This window comes from Chiloscyllium punctatum, chromosome 12, assembly GCF_047496795.1.
Source record: "Chiloscyllium punctatum isolate Juve2018m chromosome 12, sChiPun1.3, whole genome shotgun sequence".
In the NCBI taxonomy this organism is placed as follows: Eukaryota; Metazoa; Chordata; class Chondrichthyes; order Orectolobiformes; family Hemiscylliidae; genus Chiloscyllium; species Chiloscyllium punctatum.
The window spans coordinates 15047889-15065469 of NC_092750.1; the positions used below are offsets into that span (position 1 = coordinate 15047889).

The 17581-nt window shown below is 42.2% G+C and overlaps 1 protein-coding gene across 1 annotated transcript in view; it reads right to left on the bottom strand.

Moving 5' to 3' along the window:
* uba1 (ubiquitin-like modifier activating enzyme 1) overlaps positions 1-17581 on the bottom strand; it is a 298897-nt gene that overhangs the window by 229325 nt on the left and 51991 nt on the right. Inside the window, exon 15 of the mRNA XM_072581907.1 lies at positions 13378-13574. Within this exon, the coding sequence (XP_072438008.1) occupies positions 13378-13574 (197 nt within the window). The remainder of the gene's footprint in view (positions 1-13377; positions 13575-17581) is intronic.

Sequence of the window (17581 nt, forward strand, 5' to 3'; positions counted from 1 at the left end):
GGAAAGGTAACAAGTCACCACTTATGGCACTACAGACTGTAGTACAGACTACAGATTCTTTAGTACAAGCTCTTTGGAAAAAATATTAGAAAAATAAAGAACTAAAAAGTCCAATATTACAGATCATAGGAATAAATTAGAAAATAGAAACATAAACAGTTCAGAACATCAGTCCTTCCAAACCAATCTGTGCTGGCACCTAGCCTCTAGTCCACACTGGCACCCAGACTCCAGTCCACTGGGCCTTGGCTCCAGATTGCACCGGTATTCACCTTGAGGTTCTCGAGGCCGGGAGAAAGCTCTGGAATCATCTCAAATAATCTTGGAAGTCCATGCTGAGGACACACTGGGCTGAGAGACCAGTGCACTGGGCTGAGAGACCACTGAGCTGGGCTGAGACACCACCATGTCGGGCCAAGAGACCATTGAGCTGGGCTGAGACACCACCATGTCGGGCCAAGAGACCATTAAGCTGGGCTGAGAGACCACCATGTTGGGCTGAGAGACCGCCATGCCGGGCCGAGAGACCACTGCACTGGGCTGAGACCACCATGCCGGGCTGAGAGATCACCACATCGGGCTGAGGGACCACCATGCCCGGCTGAGAGACCACCACACTGGGATGAGAGATCACCACGTCGGGCCAACAGACAACCACCACACTGGGCTAAGAGACCACCATGCTAGGTCAAGAGATCACCATGTCAGGCTGAGAGACCACCATGCTGGGCCGAGAGATCACTACATTGGGCTGAGGGACCAACACGCCAGGCCACTGAGTGGTGAATGAGCTGGAAAGAACTGTGCTTCCCTTCAGTCGCACCTCTTACTTTGGGTTGGGGGCACTTGAGGTGGCTGCTGATCTGGTTATTGATACAATTACATTTTGTAATGACCATTGGATCATTCAAGCCATGGATCAATAGACGTTTGCTTGCTGCTTTCACCTTGATAACTTCAATCGGGCAGCAATACAAAGGTCGACTGCAAATCTTCCATGTTCTGTTTCAATGGCTGAGCAGACTAGAGGAGCCGAATGGCCGACATATTTGACTGAGTGCGGCATCGGAGAATCTCAGCAAAACAGCTCAATGGGAATGAGAGGGGAATCTCACTGCTGGCTGGAGTCATATCTGGCAGAAAAAGAGAAGGCTGTTGTTTTTGTTGTTGTTGTAGAAAGTCAGTTATCTCAGTGCCAGGGCATCTCCGCAGCAGTTGCTCAGGGGTAATATCCGAGGCCCAACCATTTTCAGCTGTTTCATCAATGACCATTGCTCCAAAGTAATGTCAGAATTGGGGGATGCACAATGTTCAATACCATTTGTGATTCCTCAGATACTGGAGCAGTTCATGCTCAAATGCTACAACATCTGGAGAATATCTAGGTTTGGACTGATCATCCCTTCCAATCCTCTGACTCCCTTCCCAGCCCCTCCCCTGCCACTCCTCCCAGCCATTCCTACCGTTGGCCAACCAGGTCATACCTATAGGTCTCCACCTATACCACTTCACCACCCTGTCCCCGCCACCCACTTTACCTGCACCTCCCCTTACACCCACCCCCCAGTCCTGAAGAAGGGTTACACCTGAAAGGGTGGATTTGGAAATATTCCTTTAGTGTCAGCGGGCCGAAATTCCCTCCCTAACAGCATTGTGGGCCTACGTACATCAGATGGACTGCAGTGGTTCAAGAAGGCAGCTCAGCACTATCTTCTCAATGGCAACTTGGGATTGACAATAAATGCTGGCCCAACCAGTGACCTGTGAGTGAATTAGAGAGATAAAGCTCAATTTACTGCTGTTTATTGGTTGACAGTGGCTTGAAATGGCTTCCATGATTGTCTCTAGTCAATCACTTAAGCAATTTGAAATGTGTTAATGACACAGGAGAACACTACAAATGTGCACTCAGTTGATGCAAGTATCTCTTTCTTGCTGACTACATCTATGACTCTGGTGGTAGCACTGTAATGTAAAAATGGTGATCCTGAAGTGGCCTTCCCAGATCCCTTACAGTTAGTGCTTATCTTAAAAGTCAATGGTACATACTATTGCTAACCCCAGGCAGATATCACATCCAAGTCTGAGGTCAACGTGGTTGGTAGATTTCATAGAGTCATAGAGATGTACAGCATGGAAACAGACCCTTCGGTCCAACCCGTCCATGCTGACTAGATATCCCAATCTAATCTAGACCCACCTGCCAGCACCCGCCCATATCACTCCAAACCCCTCCTATTTATATAACCATCCAAATGCTTTTAAATGTTGTAATCGTACCAGCTTCCACCACATCCTCTGGCAGCTCATTCCATACACTTACCACCCTCTGCATGAAAAAGTGCCCCTTAGGTCTCTTTTATATCTTTCCCCTCTCACCCTAAACCTATGTCCTCTAGTTCTGGACTCCCCACCCCCAGAAAAAAGACTTTGCCCATTTATCCTGTCCATGCCCCTCATAATTTTGTTAAACTCTATAAGATCACCCCACAGCCTCCGACGCTCCAGGGAAAACAGCCCCAGCCTGTTCAGTCTCTCCCTATAGTTCAAATCCTCCAACCCTTGCAACATCCTTGTCAATCTTTTTTGAACCCTTTCAAGTTTCACAGCATTTTTCTGATAGGAAGGAGACTAGAATTGCATACAGTGGCCTAACCAATGTCCTGTACAGCCACAACATGACCTCCCAACTCCTGTACTCGATATTCTGGCCAATAAAGGAAAGCATACCAAACGCCTTCTTCATTATCCTATCTACCTGTGACTCCACTTTGAAGGAGTTACAAACCTGCACTCCAAGGGCTCTTTGATCAGCAACACTCCCTAGGACCTTACCTTTAAGTGTGTACGTCCTGCTAAGATTTACTTTCCCAAAATGTAGTAGCTCACATTTATCTGAATTAAGCTCCATCGGCCACTTCTCAGCCCATTAGCCCATCTGGTCCAGATTGTGTTGTAATCTGAGGTAACCTTTGCTGTCCACTACACCTTCAATTTTGGCGTCATTGGCAAACTGACTAACTATACCTCTTATGCTCGCATCCAAATCATTTATGTAAATGACAAAAAGTAGAGAACTTAGCACTGATCCTTGTGGCACTCCACTGGTCACATGTCTCCAGTCTGAAAAACAACCCTCCACCCTCTGTCTTCTACCTTTCAGCCAGTTCTGTATCCAAATGGCTAGTTCTCCCTGAATTCCCTGAGATCTAACCTTGCTAATCAGTCTTCCATGGGGAACCTTGTCGAACGCCTTACTGAAGTCCATATAGATCACATCTATCACTCTGCCCTCATCAATCGTCTTTGTTACTTCTTCAAAAAACTCAGTCAAGTTTGTGAGACATGACTTCCCATGCACAAAGCCATGTTAACTATCCCTAATCAGTCCTTGCCTTTCCAAATACATGTACATCCTGTCCCTCAGGATTCCCTCCAACAACTTGCCCACCACCAACGTCAGGCTCACTGGTCTATAGTTCCCTGGCTTGTCCTTAACGCCCTGCTTAAACAGTGGCACCACCTTAGCCAACCTCCAGTCTTCCGGCACCTCACCTGTGACTATCGATGATACAAATATCTCAGCAAGAGGTCCAGGAATCACTTGCCTAGCTTTCCACAGAGTTCTAGGATACACCTGATCAGGTCCTGGGGATTTATCCACTTCTAGGCGTTTCCTGGCATCCAGCACTTCCTCCTCTGTATTATGGATATTTTGCAAGATGTCACCAACTAATTCCCTACATTCTATAACTTTCATATCCTTTTCCACAGTAAATACTGATGCAAAATACTCGTTTACTATCTCCCCCATTTTCTGCGGCTCCACACAAAGGCCGCCTTGCTGACCTTGGAGGGGCCCCATTCTCTCCATAGTTACCCCTTTGTCCTTAATGTATTTGTAAAAACCCTTTGGATTCTCCTTAATTCTATTTGCCAAAGCTATCTCATGTCCGCTTTTTGCTCTCCTGATTTCCCTCTTAAATATACTCCTACTTCCTTTATACTCTTCTAAGTACTCACTCGATGTATCCTGTCTATACCTTACATATGCTTCCTTCTTTTTCTTAACCAAACCCTCAACTTCTTTAGTCATCCAGCATTCCCTAGACCTACAGGCTTTCCTTTCATCCTGACAGGAATATACTATCTCTGGACTCTTGTTATTTTAAGACCATAAGACCATAAGACATAGGAGTGGAAGTAAGGCCATTCGGCCCATCGAGTCCACTCCGCCATTCAATCATGGCTGATGGGCATTTCAACTCCACTTACCCGCATTCTCCCCGTAGCCCTTAATTCCTCGAGACAAAAAGAATCTATCAATCTCTGAAGGCTTTTTGAAGGCTTCTCATTTTCCAGCCGTCACTTTACCTACGAACATCTGCCCTCAATCAGCTTTTGAAGGTTCTTGCCTAATACTGTCAAAATTGGCCTTTCTCCAGTCTAGACCTTCAACTTTTAGATCTGGTCTATCCTTTTCCATCACTATTTTAAATCTAATAGAATTATGGTCGCTGGCCCCAAAGTGTTCCCCCATTGGCACCTCAGTCACCTGCCCTGCCTTATTTCCTTTTCTGGAACCTGGCATCACTCAACAAAGCACATACAACTAGAAACGAAGGTCACACTAGGAAGCACCCTCTCTCTGAGGGAGCAACACAAGCAGTTAGATACTTGTCCATTTCTGCTGATTATTGGTCAGGACCCCACAATCAGAATGGGATTGTCTAGAGCAGGTACAATAACACCTAAGGACAATTGGGGAATCATGGTCATGCTATTGTGGGGGAGGGAGGAATTGGGATTTAGTTTGATGCTAATAAATTAGAATGGGGAGGGGGGAGTTGGGGTGAGGGGGAGAGGAAGGGCGAGAGAAACGAGTGCATGAGGGCAGGGAGTGAAATGACGGAGGGGATAGAGGTGGTGAGGGAGGTGGAGTAAGAATTTTCAGGAATCAGGCACTACTATATGGCAGAATTCAGAAACAGCTAATGCGTTGGGATATTTAGAGATTGGCCTGATATTATTTTAATGGGATGTTTTTGGTAGAGAAAAATAGATGAAGGATCATTATGAGACGACGGTGGGGATGTGTGGAGGCAATTTGAGACATACTTTGGAAAGTACTGGTACTTGGGACGGGGAATGTAAAAATCCCAGCATTGAGAGTTTGTTTAATTGTATTTCCACATGGAGCAGTGTCCTAATATTTGTTTATGTTGGATTTCTGTCAATACGTTGATCATTGCTCTTCCTGAGGCAAGGGTCCAAAGTGACAAGGCGAGAAATCCTTTTAATCAACACCTTCCGATTCATTCCATTAATCAAATGGCCCAGAGGACATCTTCAGTGCACAGAACAGGGTCAGAAACGCAGCAAGCAGAATGCGAGTTATATTCTGGCTGTAATATGTAATCACAATTGTAAAAGAGAACTATTTTGGCCAACTTTGATTCTGTGTTTGTTGCTGCTCAGCTATTTCTGGACCTAATGCCCAGCACAGCTGCACAATATGTAAGAAGAAGAGAGATAAATTATATTTTAATTAAAATCTTATTACACTCCCTTTTGCTCCAGAATGATTTGCTATAAATTGAGACCAAAATTCTTTTTTGAAATACTGTGACAAAATGCTTGAATGTCTATCTTTGATATTTACCAGAAGCTCAACCATTTTTTTAAGGAACTTCATTAGTAGTGATTTTGTTAAATAAAGTAAAACTATTTCCAATAAATAATGCGATGTCCTGGCTGGTTGGGATTTCAACTTGAGGTATCATATTTGTCAAACTCGTGAAGAGATTAAAAAAACATTAATTACTTATGAAGAATTGCTTTGTTTCTAATCACCCCTACCCTAAGGCTATGCCATTTCTCTTAAATTACTAAGATTTTATATATTTAAAATGAACCAATTGATCACCAAGGGAATTGCCCATGGAGGGTATATAACCTGTAGGTGATATAAGTTATAGAGTGAATGGATCATTAAACAAGTATGTTTGTATGTAAAGACACTCTCATTTTAAACTCAAATCATACCTTCTTGCGGTGGAAGAAGGTGGAAAGGAAGATGGACGAAGATTTGCCATCTGAGGTAGTTTGGGTTGAGGTTAGGAATAGGAGAGGTGAGGTCACCCTGTTAGGAGTCTTTTACAGGCCTCCTAATAGTCCTAGAATCGTTGAAGAAAGGATTGCGAAGATGATTCAGGAGAAGAGTGACAGTAATAGGGTGATTGTTATGGGAGACTTTAACTTTCCTGATATTGATTGGGAAAGCTATAGCTCAAGTTCGTTAGATGGGTCAGTGTTTGTGCAATGTGTGCAGGAGAGTTTCCTGACACAATATGTAGATAAGCCAACAAGAGGTGAGGCCATACTGGATTTGGTTCTGGGTAACGAACCAGGCCAGGTATTAGAACTAGAGGTAGGTGAGCACTTTGGGGACAGTGACCACAATTCGGTGATTTTTACTCTAGTGATGGAGAGGGATAAGTGTGTACTACAGGGCAAGAGTTATAGCTGGGGGCAGGGAAATTATGATGCGTTGAGGCATGACTTAGGATGTGTGGATTGGAAAAGTAGATTCCAAGGCAAGAGCGTAATTGATATGTGGAACTTGTTCAAGGAGCAACTATTGAGTGTCCTTGATAAGTACGTACCTATCAGGCAGGGAGGAAAGGGTCGTGTGAGGGAGCCGTGGTTTAATAAGGAGTTGGAATCCCTTGTTAAATGGAAGAGGGCGGCCTATGTAAAGATGAGGCGTGAAGGTTCAATAGGGGCGATTGAGAGTTATAAGGTAGCCCGGAAGGACCTGAAGAGAGAGCTAAGAGCAGCAAGGAGGGGACATGAAAGGTCCTTAGTTGGTAGGATTAGGGAAAACCCTAAGGCTTTCTATAGGTATGTTAGGAATAAAAGAATGACTAGGGAAGGAATAGGTCCAATCAAGGATAGTAATGGGAAGTTGCGTGTGGAGGCTGAAGAGATTGGGGAGGCGCTGAATGAATACTTTTCGTCAGTATTCACTCAGGAACAGGACATTGTTGTCGATATGAATACTGAGGCACGAATAAGTAGAATGGATGGCTTTGAGATATGTAGAGAAGAGGTGTTGGAAATTCTGGCAAAGGTGAAAATAGATAAGTCCCCTGGGCCTGATGGCATTTATCCTAGGATTCTCTGGGAAGCAAGGGAGGAGATTGCAGAGCCATTGGCCTTGATTTTTGTGTCCTCTTTGTTGACAGGAGTAGTGCCAGAGGACTGGAGGCTAGCAAACGTGGTTCCCTTGTTCAAGAAGGGGAGTAGGGATAATCCTAGTAACTATAGGCCAGTGAGTCTCACTTCTGTTGTGGGCAAAGTCTTAGAGAGAATTGTAAGGGATAGGATTTATGCACATCTGGATAAGAATGATGTGATCAAGGATAGTCAGCATGGTTTTGTGAAGGGCAGGTCGTGCCTCACAAACCTTATTGAATTCTTTGAGAAGGTGACTAAGGAGGTAGATGAGGGGAAAGCGGTAGATGTGGTATATATGGATTTTAGTAAGGCGTTTGATAAGGTCCCCCATGGTAGGCTACTGCAGAAAATACAGAGATATGGCATTGAGGGTGAGTTGGAGGTTTGGATTAGGAATTGGCTCTCTGGAAGAAGACAGAGGGTAGTAGTTGATGGCAAAGGTTCATCTTGGAGTGCCGTCACTAGCGGTGTTCCGCAAGGATCTGTTTTGGGACCATTGCTGTTTGTCATTTTTATAAATGACCTGGAGGAAGGGTTAGAAGGTTGGGTGAGCAAGTTTGCGGATGATACGAAAGTCGGAGGAGTTGTAGACAGTGAGGAAGGATATGGCAGGTTACAGCGGGATATAGAGAAGCTGCAGAGCTGGGCAGAAAGGTGGCAAATGGAGTTCAATGTAGCTAAGTGTGAAGTGATTCACTTTGGTAAGAGTAATAAAAAGATGGATTACTGGGCTAATGGTAGACTACTTGGTAGTGTGGAAGAGCAGAGGGATCTTGGTGTCATGCTGCAGTTGTATAAGACTCTGGTGCGGCCGCATCTGGAATATTGTGTGCAGTTTTGGTCGCCATACTATAGGAAGGATGTGGAGGCACTGGAACAGGTGCAGAGGAAGTTTACCAGGATGTTGCCTGGTATGGTAGGAAGATCCTATGAGGAAAGGCTGAGGCACTTGGGGTTGTTTTCTTTGGAGAAAAGAAGGTTTAGGGGTGATTTGATAGAGGTGTACAAGATGATTAGGGGGTTAGATAGGGTTGACAGTGAGAACCTTTTTCCACGTATGGAGTCAGCTATTACAAGGGGGCATAGCTTTAAATTAAGGGGGGGTAGATATAGGACTGATGTTAGGGGTAGGTTCTTCACTCAGCGAGTCGTAAGTTCATGGAATGCCCTGCCAGTAGCAGTAGTGGACTCTCCCTCTTTATGGGTATTTAAGCGGGCATTGGATAGGTATATGGAGGATAGTGGGTTAGTGTAGGTTAGGTGGGCTTTGATCGGCGCAACATCGAGGGCCAAAGGGCCTGTACTGCGCTGTAATGTTCTATGTTCTATGTTCTATGTTCTTCTTACATTTCCATTAGATTTAGATTCAGATTTATTTAATATTGTCACTTATACCTGGATACTGTGAAAAGTCGATAACATTGCCATGTTCTGGTGCCATCTTGGATTTCAGAATGAGTTACTGAATAAATTGTGTAAATGCTAAAATACTGAATAAATTAATATTAAATTGATATTACTAAAACTGAAACAGCTTCAAAAAGTCTTCGTTCCCTCTCTGCTCCTCCAGTCATGATGCCCAGAAACCTGGAAACGTGCTCCTTTACTGCCACCACCTTTGCATCTATGTCCAAAGCCTCCGAGGCTACAGATGGTCATGTTGTGTGGTTCCAGTGATGCTGGACATCGACTGACAGAGTCCTGGCTCTGATTTGACTGACACAGTCCTGGCCCCAAGTTGACCAATGGGGTCCTGGCTCTTGGTCGACTGAAGGGATCCTGGCTGGTGTTCTAATGCCTCAACCCGAGGTGGTGTGTGTGTGTGCGTGCGCGCGTGTGTATGTATGTGTGTGTGTATATGTATGTGTATGTGTGCATGTATGTGTGTTTGTGCGTGTGTGTGTGCATGTATATGTGTGTGTGCGCGTGTGTGTATGTGCACGTGTATGTGTGTGTATATGTATCTGTGTGCATGTGTGCATGTATGTATGTCTGTGTGTCTGTGTATGTGTGTATATGTGTGTGTGCGCGTGTGTGTATGTGTATGACAATAGACAATAGGTGCATGAGTAGGCCATTCTGCCCTTCGAGCCTGCACCACCTTTCAATATGATCGTGGCTGATCATCCTTAATCAGTATGTGTGTGTGTGTGTATGTGTGTATGTGCACATGTGTGTGTATATATACGTGTGTGTATATGTGTATGTGTGTGAGTATGTTTGTATGTATGTATGTGTGTGTATGTGTGTATTATTGTGTGTGTGTATGTTTTTATGTATGTGTGGGTGTATGTATGTGTGCGCAGGTGTATGTGTGCGCATGCATGTGTATGCGTATGCATGTGTGTGCATGTATGTGCTTGTGTGTGTGTATGTATGTGTGTATGTGTGTGCATGTGTGTGTGTGTATGTGTGTGTGTGTATGTGTATGAATGTGTGTATGTGTGTGTGTGTATGTGTGTGCGTGTGTGTGTGTGTGTGTATGTATGTGTGTGTCACATGGGGCTCCGGCCTCCTGCAGGAGAACTTCAAGAGGAGGCCCCAGGGTGACCAAAACAACAAAAAAAGTGTTACCGCGCTGGAAAGACAACGATGAAGCCATATGGATGTGGTAGAACTCAGCACATTATAAATTCCTATGATTATATTAATGAATGGAACTGACTTTGGTAAATCTTGAATAGTTGCCTACAACCTACTAAAGTAGTGCTCCCCTGATCAGTGTGTAATCGGTGTGACAAGTTGACAAGGGCTGTTTACATGCTAAAAGTAGATGTTGTAGCATACTCCTATAGAGATTGCTAGCATTTTCAAAAAGAAAGGAATTCCCACTATTTCAAAGGAACAATATTGCTGGGAAGAATTTCACTTTTTAATCTCTTACTTTAATAAACCAAATGAAAATCAACTTAATTCAAATATTATGGAACAGGTGAACAGTATTTCCAATAAAATGATAAATTTCACTTTAAATAGTTGATACACCTAATGATTAAAAAACATTACTTTCCACAACAATGTAAAACCACAAACAATCTTGCAATTGTTCCTCTGCTACTTTCCACTCAGCCCCCGCAATGTGGCACCCTTCACTTCCTACTCAGTTGTTTCAGCCCTCAAATATATTCACTAGCAACCATTCTCTATCCAAAGTCCATCGTGATGGTTACCGTTGGATAAAGCATGTAATTACAAACCCTCTTTCTCTCCTGGGTTGTGATAATCCGAATGGCACAGAATTCCGAGAGAACCCTTTCTCCAACACCTTTAAACAGTCTCTGGCAAGACTGAAAGAAGAGCAATGGGTAGCATCCAATGCACAATGCGTTAGTCTTTTTGCATTCAATACTCAGTCCTTGCCAACTGTATAATATACACAGGAACACTGTCTTTGTTCTATTCTCAGAAACCTGCTTCAACACCAACGTTTATTCTAAAACTGCCAAACAGAAAACTGCTACATTAGGAGATAACCTTTCTCTGGTTTTCTCTTATTCATATTCTCAATGTAGTTTGAACTGCCAAAAACAGAGGCTGAACAACGTCACTGCATTTCATAGGAGCAAATTACTGCAGGTACTGGAATCTGGACTGAAAACAACAAATTCTGGAGATCACAGTGGGTCAGGCAGTGTCCATGGAGAAAGGGCAAGCTAATATTTTGGGTGTAGATGGCTCTGAAACATGCTGTCTGAGCTGCTGTGATCTCTAGCATTTGTTGTTTTCACTGCATTTCATGTTTTTTTTAATCCTCTGCTTCTTAACTCCTCACCTCAATGATAACCACAGTTTGAATGGATATTTCTTGGAATTTGATGGAGTCACAATGAGGAGACAAATTATCTTTTTTTCAACTGAGCCCTCTTTAGTTCTAAAGGGACACTGCACAGAAGGAAGCAGCATACGGGACATCACAGTAAGAATTTATAGTATGTACATGGATAAACAGTTATATATAGTGAATATAAACATCCAATGTATAAACTAAATAGGGGAGTAAATTATTTGGATGCTCTAGTTTAATTTTCGCCTGTCTTTTGACCTCACTGCAACTAAAAACTGAACTAGATCTGGATTCATTTTGTGGGATGCCACAGGAGATTAGATAGTGCAGTAAATCATTTCCTAATACACATATGACATTATGTAGCCCCAGCTATATATAGGTTTAAAACTTCACATTAACTTACTGAAACTCCTGATTGTTTTATTTTGTTAATTTCCAATGACTTTACACTGTGTCTATAGCAGTTTCTGTGTGAGCCAGTGAACAGGGGATGGCGAACTTGTAACATAACTCATAGAAAACAGTCACATTACAACAACAATATTAAATTAATCATCAAAGAGTCTATTTAAACAATGCCATACAGCCAATACTCCACAGAGTCTACTGATTTTCTGATCCTGCCACATACTCTTCAATATACTCTTTCCTCAACTGCATTCAATCCCGTAATGCCCATTTCTTGTGCTACGGTTTTTGAAATAACTCCATTGAGGCCGGTATCCCGTCACCAAGTCACCCTTAATTTACATCTGCATTGTGCTTGACACTGGTCTGGCTTCCTCAGAGCCGGCTCTCAGAGTGAACAGAACCTCTGACTCTCCTGTTTTTTTTTCTAAATGTTGTCTGTGTTACGTTAGGCCATTTTTCTTTCAGGGATGTTATTACACACCTCTAGAGCAGGTGAGGCTTGAACTCAGGCTGCCCTCATCCAGGGGATGGGCACTACCACTGTGCCACAAGAGGGTCCTCCTGTTTTTGTCTGTCAGTAAGGGCTCCCTGATTGGACCAGATTAACAGCCCCCAATCAGGAAAGTAATCTTTTATGCGGTCCACCCAGCTGACTTTGTCACTGCGGTTTTATTTTCCCACCTTCAATCTTTGGTGCACGATATTTGGATATATAGCTTGCAGTGCAACTCAATCAAATGTCCCCCAACCCAGTCCCAATATCTGACATAACTTTAATGCTATTTTGCTGAATTTCCTGGGATTTAAAAGATTAGATCATTCATTCCAAAAGGTGAGAGAATGTATAGGCTTGATATTAAATGACTTCAAAATCATTGAGAACCATAACCATTACCAAGACTTATAGCCTTTGCTGGAAAATTGAACAAAGATCTTTCAATCCCTAAATGCAGAGAATATGAAGTAGATAAATGTAATTTCACTTTTTCAGCCACAGTAAATCAACAATGTAAAAGCAAAATACTTCAGCTTCGACAAATCTGAAATAAATAACAATCGAAAATAGTGGGAATACTCAATAGCTGTAATGGAATTTTAAAAATCAGATCAATGATGTTCGGATGAAGGGACATCAGCCTGAAATGCTAACTCTGTTTCTAGCTTCACAGATGCTGCAAGGTCTACTGACTATTTCCAGAATTTTCCATTTTAACGACACTTAAAACACACTGCACAATCCAAGGCAAAAATATCTTTCACATTACAAAACATCCTTAAGATTCTGCTTAATCCTCTCCAACAGGGCTTTAGCAGATCATTAACATTATTGGAGACAGCATCTCTGCTGCATATTTCCTGTTGATTACATTCCTCTTGTCACATCCAAGTGTTACACACAACAGTCTAACAGTTTATAGGGAAGGATAAAGAACCTTACTAGGAACATACAATGGAATACTCAACACTGGAGCCAAGATCTCTACAGTCTAGAATATAAACTTGTCCAGTGTTTAATTCACAGCTATTTCCACACAGCCATAAGGCAATGCATGCCTATGTTACAATATCAGAAGTCACACGACACCAGGTTATAATCTAACAGGTTTGTTTGAAATCACAAGCTTTTGGAGTGTTGCTCCTTCATCAGGTGATGTCTTCACCTGTTGGACAATAACCTGGTATCCTGTGACTTCAGACTTTGCCCATCCCGGTCCAACAACAAGCATCATTGTATTACAGATGGTACAATGTTCTTGACTATGTAGATAGAATGTTTCCTCCCTTACCATGAGCAGCATCACAGCAGATGTTAATTTTTTAAGTCAACACAGATTCTTAGGAGCAGCAGATCTTCAGAGTGTTTCCACTCCATGTTGCAGCTTACAATGTTCTTGGGAGACAATGCCTTTGACATAATATTAATTATTTTCTCTAATTACCTGCAATGTGTGCTCAATAGCATTGGGGAAATTCTTGAGTGTACAGATGGGAATGAATTTTTCCGGAGGGTCCCCACTGGACGAATAGGACTCCGTAAGGTGAGGAATGATAACTTGGAAATTTCCTTTCGTACCCAGAGTACCTGACTCCAGCAGTGGTTTCTGGTATAAGACACAAAGGCCATCCATGTAACGTCCTGGAAGCAAAACCAAAAAACAGACATTACAGACAACATTTCTCCTGAAATGTACAACTACAGCTTGTATTTATTATCATGGTGGTGTAATAGGAATGCCACTGCACTAACAATCCAGAGGCTAAGATTGATTTAACCACAGTCAGAGGCAAAAAATGGAGGAGGTCTTTGTATTCTTTTATTGGAGCGCGTACAACATAGTCAGAGCAAGAAGAGGTCTCGACATGACCATCTTGGAGGAAGAATTCTTATCCCATCAGCTATCCTGTTGATAGCTGCTTCCCTTATAGCACACAGGGTGATGCTCTGTGAACATGGGTCAAATTCTATTCTGGTAGCTAGTGGAATCTGAATTCCAATTAGTAATCCTGGAATATAAAGCTAGTTTCAGTAAAGCTGACATCACAACTATTACCAATTATTGTAAAAGGCTCAAAAGTCCTTCAGGGAAGGGTATTTGTCAACATGACCTGGTTTAGTCTAAATGTGATGTTGAGGTCACCTGACGAAGGTGGTGATTTCAAATAAACCTGTTGGACTATAACCCAGTGTCGTGTGACCTCTGACTTAGTCTAAATGTGACTCCAGACCCACAGCAATGTGGTTGACTTTTTTTGCTGTCCTCTGATACTGTCTGAGCAAGTCACTTATGGCCAACAATGTCCACTTCTTACAAAAAAGTGAAGCAATGACTCGGAACTCTGCATAGGAATGGAATTGGAAACAGTGACACAGACCTACACATGAAGGTTTCAGAGCAGCTTTGTCAAAGGAGTGGGCTTTACAAATAGTAAGTAAGGACAGAGCTTAGTTAGGAAATTTCAGAGGTTAGGGCCTCAAGACTGAAGGCATAGTAACCAAGGGGGAGGGAAAATCAATTCAGAGCCATGTAAAAGGGTGCACAGTTAATCCTGTGTGAAATCAAGGATATTAAAATCCAGCATTTGGGAAATGGTAGCAAAGATGATCATTTGGCGACAGTACAATGACCCCATGAAAAGCCTAAGGCTGTGGGTCTGCCTCAAAACCTAACTCTGCAATGAAGAGGATTATTATTTATTGATATATTAATTGAACAAAGACATGCTTATCGTGCAGTTTAAACCAGTAAACACATAGGCAGCAAAAGAGGTTAGCATCAGAGAACAGGCTCCTCTGATTGTAATTGTGATGCCGTTGTATCATCTGAATTGAGCTGCAGGAGTATCTGCAATGATCAGTGTTCCTAGGCTATTCCAGCTCCTTATACTATAGGAGCTGCTGTTCTTGATAAAAATTGCTGTTACTATTCTCCTTAAAGTATAGGAAGCAACAAGGCCAGCTTAGCATAGTGTGGGAGTGGAAAACTACTTTCTGATCTAACTAAAAGTGTCTCTTGCAGCTGACAAGATATCATAACGGCACATTACTAAATAGTCACAGGTAACAGACAGATATGACAGACATTGCTGGAGTCTTTGAGGAGGACCAGACATTAGATCTTACTCCTTTGAGATTCAAGATATTCTGTCCATAAGTCCAAATGACATCAACATAGTAAAGTGGTGCTTCAGTATTAATCCTTTCAGACACTTAATCAACAAAGAGACTGTAGGTAATCGCAGACAAGGCCATTGGTGTATAAGGTAACAGTTCTGAAAGGGCTAGTACTGAAGACTTCTTTAGGCTCTACCTGATCTGGTGACTAGGGTGAAAAATTAGGACTGCCTGCTTCACATCTTGATCAGGTCAAATGCGTGGTCCCTAACTCCTTGCAGTCTTAGTTATTATGTCCAGTTAGTTAATGTAACTAGTACCTATTTGTCATTCAATAAGCTCTAGTTTGTTGTTAAATCGTGTGCCTCTTCCTAAGACTTGGTGATGATTCATTCTCTTCCACTGTTAACTGAACTGGTTTTTAGATCCAGTATAAAAAGGAGAATCGGATGAAGCACACTCTCAACGATTGTCTGGTAATAGATTATTTTGCAAATAAAATGTCACAGTGATCAACATTTGAATTGTTGCTTAAATGGTGGAAGGTCAAAGGTGGAAAAAAAATCCATTTGACACAGAAAATAACAAAATTCAGAAGACAAGGGACATTACCACATTAAGGAAACAACCACTTCATGAATATTCAGCCAGTCAGTAAGCTGTAAGAAAAGTTTGCAGGATGTGTGAATGGAAATATAGGGTCAACGCAATACTCCAGCTTCAGATGTTCACTTCAGGGCTGGTACAATGCACAGGAAAGACAGGCTAGTGAGAGTGCAATAAGATTAATCACATTTGATAGAGTCCTTAGAGAAAAAGGAGCTACAGGGATAGCACTGATTTGTGGATTGGCTGGGAAGCTTTTTGATCTATGGGAATAAAGTTAAAAAATCTCTGTAGACCAGTGGGGGAAAAAAAATTAACAGGACCTGCAACTGATGCAGTTAGAAATTGGCAAAATATAAATGACGGCTTTGAAGAGGTTCTAAAGGCTTTTGAAAATTATGTTAATCTGAGAGCAATCCTTGGAAGGAGAAGATTTAACAGCAGAGTACAGCATACAGCATCTGTAGATAACTTATTTAATGACCTCCACAAATTAGTGAAAACAATGACTATAGAGCATCAAAATCAGAATTCGTAAAAGACAGGAGCCTTATTGGTGAGGCTTTGTCAGAGTTATTACAGTCCAAAGATGTTTTGACTTTGGAGAAGGTTATTCAAATTGCACTAGAAGCAGACACTAAGATGACTCTCAGTCAAATTTTGAGAGAGGAAGGACAATTTTACCACAGGAGAACAAATCCACTGTATAAAGATATAAGCACTGAAGAAATTTATGAAATGCGAACACAAAGGGTACGCAAAGCAACAAAGGGTAGGAAGAGTCAGTGTAAGTGCTGTGGGACAAAAAGCCTCGCAAGCACAATACGTGCCCAGCAATAACAGCAGTGTGCTACATCTCTAAAGCTATAGGTCACTTCTTGAAGATGTGTAGAAGTAGGTGCAGTTTCAGAGCAATGAAAAGTGAAATGCTTACTCCAATAAAGGTGAGGTAGAATCACCACTATTAGAAATGATAGAGCAATTCCTACGGAAAATTGGTGACTCAATTGTGAGATGGACAGAAGTTATTTATGTAAATTTATAGCAAGTTAATTTGAAGCTTGATGCAGGGAAGAGTGCGCTGTCCTATTAGATCAAATACCATGGCTAAAGAAACAAAGGTTACAACTGACAGACGCAAAGTGAAGTAACTCCCTGGGTAAAGGTATGCCACAAGTCACAAGACAAGAGAAAGAATGTCAAAGTCTGGAAAATGTGTACAGTAATTCACAATCAACACATCTCACTGCCATTTACAACACTTTGTAGATTAGTTGGAATGTACAAATTGCCTAAGGGTCCAACGAGGTTCCTTCCCCACAACTGCACTGGCCCCACCCCGTTATGCATATGGAAATTAACTCTGATTTGAATTGTGCCAGAACAGCCTTCTGTGTTGTTAAAGATTATTCACTATTTCAGGAATCTTCGTTTCCACAAATTGTTAAGTGTTGCCATAAAGTTAGGGGGAGGAGGGGGTTGTTGGATTCAGCCCAATCATTGTGCTGCAACAAAAGTCCAACTAAATTAATAAAGCTTTAAATACCAAATAATGCTAAATATAAAAGTTGCCGTCTTTGCTATTGTTGTGAGAAAGGTTGGATTTTCACAGCCATCAAAAAAAGATGTTTAACGTCAGAGGTGAATGTACAATATTGAGACATGCAAAGTTGCCCATTGCTTCATCATAGTGAGGGGTCCTTCAACGTGTAACTTAGCATCTCTCCAGTCAGTATTCTGCAGGTGGCGAAAGAGATTCTTACACAAGCCCAAGTTTACAGAGAGACAATCTTCTACAAAATGTGTTTGAGCTTCAGGGGTGGATGAGCAATTCTGTGGTCACTGAGAGTGTACACAAAAAGTAATTCTGACAGAAACATTTGTAGAACAATCTTGAGACTTGCGAAGTTGGTTGCACTCTCATC